This window comes from Pygoscelis adeliae, unplaced genomic scaffold (assembly GCF_000699105.1).
Source record: "Pygoscelis adeliae isolate BGI_AS28 unplaced genomic scaffold, ASM69910v1 Scaffold314, whole genome shotgun sequence".
In the NCBI taxonomy this organism is placed as follows: Eukaryota; Metazoa; Chordata; class Aves; order Sphenisciformes; family Spheniscidae; genus Pygoscelis; species Pygoscelis adeliae.
In genome coordinates, this window is record NW_008824668.1 from 1518 (window position 1) to 8570 (window position 7053).

Sequence of the window (7053 nt, forward strand, 5' to 3'; positions counted from 1 at the left end):
CCGGCCTTGGTTGATCATTGTTTGAATTAAAAGCCCAAATTAAACTGTTCTATTCTGAACTGATGTGAGCTATAACTGAATTGAATATTGTCTTGCATATATCTTTCCACTTGCATTTTTGCATCTTTATGTGGCAAATAAAAAACTCTTGGAAAATTATTAATTGGAAAACTACTAATTTCAATGACGTGATGTGGGAAGTCTAAAGACTTAGTGACCGATGTTCAGCTTATGATGTGGAAGCCACTTTGAGAAGAACAGATTTCTAGAAAGTAAGTTACCTAATTCTTTTTTTTCTTTTTTTTTTTATTTAGGCTTGTGTTAAAGTCTGTGGCTATGTTAGAAAGCAGGTGGAAAAGATTAGAAATTCTATGGATGGCAAGAATGTGGACACAGTTTTGATGGAGCTTGGAGTTCGTTTTCATCGACTTATCTATGAACACCTACAGCAGTATTCCTACAGTTGCATGGGAGGCATGTTAGCTATTTGTGACGTGGCTGAATATAGGAAGTGTGCCAAAGACTTCAAGGTAAGATGTACGGGTTGGTGATGTACAGCCATGTCGAAATTAGTAGCAGGACTCGTATTTTTAATCAGACATCTTTTTCTTCATAAAAATAGTTTGTTTCTGTTTGAACATCACCATTTTGTATACTGATGTTATATATTCGGTTAATATACCAGCAGTTCTTTATCATGTCCTAAAGAGGAGTTTCCTGATACCATTTTATTGCTTGCAGGCCATGTGTGTATACTGAAGAAGTACTGAGTTTGCATTATTATGTGTTCTGTGTCTAACTTTGCGTGTGTGCACATCTCCCTACAGATGTATAGGTACATGTGTCTATATATATTTATACACACATGAGGGGACAATGATGGATGTAAATCCTCTGTAGGGAGGAAGTATTTTGAGAATCTAGGTGGACATTGTGTCACAAGAGTTCAAGCAACTCTAACTCTTAATATCTGTCTTTCTGTTTTTCTCTTAACCACAGATTGCGCTGGTGTTACAGCTCTTTGATACCTTGCATGCACTTTGCAATCTTCTGGTTGTAGCCCCGGATAATTTAAAGCAAGTTTGCTCAGGAGAACAACTTGCTAATCTGGACAAGAACATCCTTCACTCCTTTGTTCAGCTGCGTGTTGATTATAGGTCTGCTCGTCTTGCTCGTCACTTCAGCTGAGAGCATGGAAAGAAATGTTGTACCTTTGGGCAAGCCCTCAGCTGTTAGAAAGCACAGGGAATGATTTCTTACCAAACCATGGTTGTAACTTTTGTGAGATAATGACTGTTCAGAATAAAGCGGCAGCCATATTTAAACGTGACGATATAGAAAGCGAGCAGGTAAAAATCTGAATGATATTTCATGTAAGCTGAAGTTCTCCTGGTGAAGAGTTTTGCAAATCTACTTGCTACTGATTTTTCTTTTTTTTTTATTGGAAACATGTCGGTGTAGGAAAGCAAGTGGTGCATTGAAAGTATTTTAGTCTTCAATATTGAATTATCAGATACCATTTGTTAGACTTGAACTACAGAGCATAGCGTAGGTAATGGATTACATAGAATAGACCAGTGTAAAAACATTCTCCATCAATTTTAATGACTTAGACTTCAGCACAGCTAATCATAATCAAATTATCTTTGATTGGTGTTTCTAAGTAATTTCTTTCATTTAAAACGTTATCCTGCTCAATGTAATTTCTTGCTCTAATTAATTAGCTTGGAATTTCTTTAAGATGTAGGAGTAAAAGCAACACTGTCCCAGAAAGATGTAATTTATTCATTGTGTAGGATTCTAAACAGAACTAAAGTGGTGAAAAGTTTTGGGGTTTTTTTTGGTTCTTTGGCACCTAATAGTCAAGGGCCCACCGGAACGTACTGGCATTGTATGATCTGACATTATTGTTTCTGTTTGATACCAGCACACTGAATTTTATATACGCTCCTAAAGTAAATGCAGCTGCCTTGCCTAAGGTGTTCTTATTACACGGTGAAGGTGCCCATTGTTGGGTTAATACAAGAGACCTTTCTCCCGTCTCTTGTTTTGTATGTAAATAAATCCAAATTCTAACAAAGTGAAAGGGTAAAGCGTAGCCCAGTTTTTCACATGTGGGAGAAATGGACAGCAGCTCTAGCAAAAACCTCGAGTAGACAATTCCTGTGCTGAAGATAATTGATCCTCAGTGCCTGAGCAATAGAAAATGTTGAAGTGCGCAAAAGCTTCTCTTCCACTGATCATAATTTTAATATTGGAGACAGGCTACTTTTGTGTCAGTTATGTGCCAGCGTTTATTCAAGGTGTTTCTGAGGTGGACCCACAGTGTGCATATAGTGAATTGAAGCAGCAGTGGTGTTTGAAACATCTGGGGTAGCTTTTCCACAAGCGGTTGAAAACTGTTGTAAATAGACCTTTGTTCAGAGTGAGCTCTTGTGGAAAACAGACTGGAACTGCCGTGGTTTGTGTCTTCAATCTGACTTACATCATCCCTGAACAAATCATCTGTAACACTTTATTTCTACTGTGGGGTCAGCGTACGTTATGGAAACTTCTTTCTCTCCCATCTTCAGAGCAGCATTTCTCTAGATTTACTCTATGGGTCGGTCAAAAAAAATTATTTTCCTCTTTTGTTAATGAATTCCCAGGTGTAGTCAATATTGACAGACTTGTGTGGAACTTCTCTTGGTTAGTTGAGGTTCTTCTGCTTCATTTTATATTTAGCAGACCGTTATTTCAGTAAACAAGAGAACGGATGCCAGACTGCCTCAAAGTATTTGGGGAGACTGGCTGCTCTGTTGAGCTGCGTAGCTCTATTCCTTGGCCATGGCAAAGCCACAAAGAGTTTTGGACGCTGGAGGAGGCACATGCTTGTACTGCTGCCATTTTTTTTCAAAAGCTCTGATGTGAATTCAGATGATACCTCTCTGTTACCTCTGTAACTGAAAGCCAACAATTTTAAGGCTGTGGTTTTCTTAACCAGTGCAAAATCTTTCTACAAAAAAGTGTCAATTTGTAAACGCTTCAGAACAGTGAACATCATCTTAAGACTGCAGATCACAGAAGTGCTTCAAAACTTGTTGTATGATTGTTGGAATTATTTTAAGGTTGTATGAAATATATTTACCATATTTCTTGCTTTATTAGCTGTGTTTTCCATGCATATGCTCAGTGCAGTATTTTCATTATGCCTGTTAACAGGAGGCAGCAAAAAGTAGGTGAATACTTAAACTTAGATATGTGAACTCTTCCTCAATAAAAAGAATTCGCTCCAGACACTTTTTTCATTTCATTTCCATGTTCTTCAAATATCTTTATATGCAATTGTATAAGCCCTTCTATTTAAAAAAAAAAAAAGAGAATAAAAGTAATTTTACTGACCAAATTTATCACTGGTGTGAGCTTTCCCTTTCCCCTTCCTTTAAAAAACCTCCCTATGCACACACTGAAAGAGTTTCTATTTCTAGAGAAGACTACGTTGTCAGTAAGTTTACTTTACAATACAAATTGGATTGGGATGGGGCGGGGAACTATAATTTTCACACATTTTTAAGTTTAGAGCTCTTATAGCATGTAATTTGGGAAAATATTTCCAGTGGCTTCTGAATACAATAAAGTACTATCCAAAAGACAAATATGCCTTTTAATGTTCATGTAATGAGTTAAAGTATTGCCTTTCTAATGTTCGCTCCTAGAACATAGGCATTTGACAGGCTGGCAGCCAAATGAATGCCTGAGAGGAAGCGTGTGTGTGTGTGTGTAATTATGCTGTCTACAATTGGTGAAAATGGCTTTGCAGTTAACTGTTGTAGGCTGGAAAATCAGCTGTGTTTTTGCAAGTCCTATAATTTATTAACATGATTTGGTATTGTATTCTGTTGCGTATGCACAGAGGGCAGGAGGGAGTTGGTGTTCTGTAAGAATACTCTTCAACACAAAAATATAAAAAACTGGGAAATGGAAGTGCCTGGAAAAATAAGATTTAGATATTTAGAAATAAAGGGTAAGAAGTGAAGACGACATGAACTAAAAGGATATGGAGAACAAGCAGTTTTAAGTGAAGTAGCATAGCACATGGAAGGAAGAGGTTAAAATGTGATTAATAGAAACCCGATGTGCACATCCACCTGGGAGGGTAAGCAGGATTGGAATTAAAATCTCTTCACAACTACGTCCCACCCTGAAATGAAGTGAGCCTCTAGAGGAGGGGGACTGGCTAAAATACTTTGGCGTGGAGCTGTTCATCTTGAAACTGCTGGATGCAACTGGAAGAGGCCATCCACACAGGAGTGTAAATCTGCTCTGAAGGATAGGTAGTGATGCTGTGAATGTCAGCTCTGCTTATCTCCACTGTGAGGAGTAGAAATGCATCAGCAACGTGCAGGCTGATTGGTGGGAAGGAGAATTTGCCGGAGCTGAGCTTATTTTTTTTTTTCTTTGAAGACTACAGTGATCTGGAGAATGGTGACACTTGACTTGAGAATGGCACAGTACTGAGACGTGGCAGATCAGTTTCTCTCGCAATCAATAAGAGAACTTGGGTTAGGTTTTGTTTTGGGTTTTTTTTTTCTCAGCTTTTACAAAGTCGTTTTAAATCACTGGTTGCTTCAGTGTTCAACTGCCACAGATAGCTCACCCTTTCAGTTGCCTAAGGATCAATCCTCTGCCATCTTAGCTGGTGCTGGGGTGTTGGGATTGAGTGGTGTCTGAATTGATTCCTCCATTTCTGTAGGAAATGTTGCAAATGTGTGGCAAAAATGCTGCATCTTACCAAGTGCCCTGAAGAGGCAGAGGCCCGTTACATTCCTTCATGGGTCCAGTACACATTGGCCTGTTCTTCAGAAGCTCGTAGTTCCAGGTTCCTCAAGCCAATATGTGCTCGTCAGTAAATTTAATATACTCAGTTTTCGATGTCATGGCATATTCCAAAACAGAGGGGTGCTCTTTGGGTTAAGTTTTCATGGCAATAACTCTTAATTTGGATTAGCACTTGGGTTGAACCAGTCATGGATAGGGAAACCAGGCTGAGGTGATGGTTTTTCCTGTACGAAGGAAGCAGATATCTAAATAATTGCTTGTCTAATTTTAGACGCAGGTAGCAGCTCTTCTCCTTTGCACTTGTCCCAGGAGCAGTAGGGAGGATAAGCCAGCACCAAAAGCCACTCTTCTAGAGGACAACTGAAAGGTAGGAGCACCTTTCCTGTCCTCATGTTCTGCTGGATATTGGCTTCAGGGCATTACCCACCACCACCACTTCTGTGTAAGTTGTAAGTGGAGATGGAGTTGTGTTTTGGAATCTACACTGGAATATTTTGTTTGTTTTTTCTTTCCCGGTGTTTCTACACCTGTTTTAAGGAGGGGAGAGAGCCAGATCTCCTGCCCAGTCATGTTCACTGCTTTGCTTGTCTTTTTTTTTCCTCCATCCTAATTTCTTTTGGTGCTACAAGATTTCTATACCATGTCTTCTGCTTATCTTAGAGTGGGGAAGCAGCTGTGTTTGCCTGTCGTCTTTTCTCTTGTATGGAGCACTGCTTACTCTGTGTCAATACAGCCCTTAGTGTACGTAGAAGCCTTGGCTTCTACTTTTATTCTATCAGCTTTACATCCCTATGCCCTGTTTTCCTTTCCAGATCTCAGGATTGCAATATCCCTTCCCCTCTTACCACACTACCAGAGAGAAAGAAACCTTTAATTTTGCAGCATGGCTTCTAGGAGACCTTTGCATATTATCTAGTAGTTCTTCATCCACATGTAGCCTGGTAGGAGAAGGAGTTTAGCTCCCTTCCCCTTTATTCCTCTACCTTCCCCATATTCTCTCATCTCTGCAGGTCTTTGTTAGTACACGCTCTCTCCTGACATGGCTGTACGGTGCATTATATTGAAACTTCATGTAAGGGACCAGCCGTGGGGGGAAAAGTGTCAGGTATCAGCATCCGTTAGGGAATGTGCCAGGAAAGTAACATGAAATGTAAAGTTGAGCCATCTCTGAATAGTATCTTTGAGAACAGCTTAATAAACCAAAATGAATTGTTTTGATACTTGAGGGTCAAGATACGTTGCAATTTTATTTGTAGTTTATTTATTTATTTGTCATTTAAGTTCTTCATCCTGATTTGGGATGAAAATAAACTTGAGACTTCCTTATAGCGGTCCCAAATCCTGCTCGTCTGCACTGCTCTTTCCCCTCTGAAGCGAGGAGACCTTGCAGCAGAGGCTGTAATGCTGGCCGAGCCGCAGGCTGTGGCGGTTCCCACCCTTGCCATGCTCAAGCCTGTCCTGGTCCCATCCGAGCAGCTTGCCCCTGCGTCAGCACGCACGTTCTCTGCCTGTCCTTGCCCTCCCCTGGTTGCGTAGCCTCCGCATAGAGTAGCGTGAGGCTCTCGTGTCCCCTTTGTGCTACAGAAGCGATCTTTGCTTGTCCTGCATAGGCTGCCCAAAAGGGTCCAGTAGCTTCGAGCTACAGGCTGTCATCCTTGGAGGTTCAGAATTTTTCCACCCCAGTAATGTAATTTTGGAGTATAGCCTGTGTGACTGTCTCACGAGACACTTAGCTGTAAGTGCCGGCTTGTTCAGTTGATCTTCTAATATACAATATTATTTGAAAGTTGATACTTCCAAATTTTTCTTCTTGAAGTGTTAAAGCTTCTCTGTCATCTTTCACGGAAAACTGAAATTGTCCGTAAGACTGCTGGAGCCAGAGCGTGAAGAAACAAATGCTGTTTTGGGAGATAGGCACCACGGCAGCAGTGGCTGCTGAAAACGGCCTCACACTGTCGTCTGTTGTTCTCAAACCTGGATTTAGCAAGGGTAGAGGAGAGAACGGACTAAGAGACGTCGATCCTTTTCATTCCTCCCCTTTGTGTGCACAATGGGAGTCTGTAAGTTTTTGGGGGCTGTTTCTGCTCCCCACCCCTTCGTCAACTGGCTGATTGCACCACGGTCTTCCCTAGCAATTTACCCCCCTTAACCCCACCTCATCTGTTCTCAGGGCTGCCCTTGTCCTTCTCAGCCCTGTCCCAACCTCACTTCTAGCCAAGGGTATAGCCTGGCACA

The 7053-nt window shown here is 40.8% G+C and overlaps 1 protein-coding gene across 1 annotated transcript in view; it reads left to right on the forward strand.

Moving 5' to 3' along the window:
- The window catches only part of LOC103915971 (exocyst complex component 5-like), a 4299-nt gene extending 918 nt beyond the window's left edge, over positions 1–3381 (forward strand). Inside the window, exons 2-3 of the mRNA XM_009322912.1 lie at positions 315–530; positions 1000–3381. Of these exons, the coding sequence (XP_009321187.1) occupies positions 315–530; positions 1000–1188 (405 nt within the window). The 3' untranslated portion in view covers positions 1189–3381. The remainder of the gene's footprint in view (positions 1–314; positions 531–999) is intronic.
- Positions 3382–7053: the final 3672 nt, after the last annotated feature.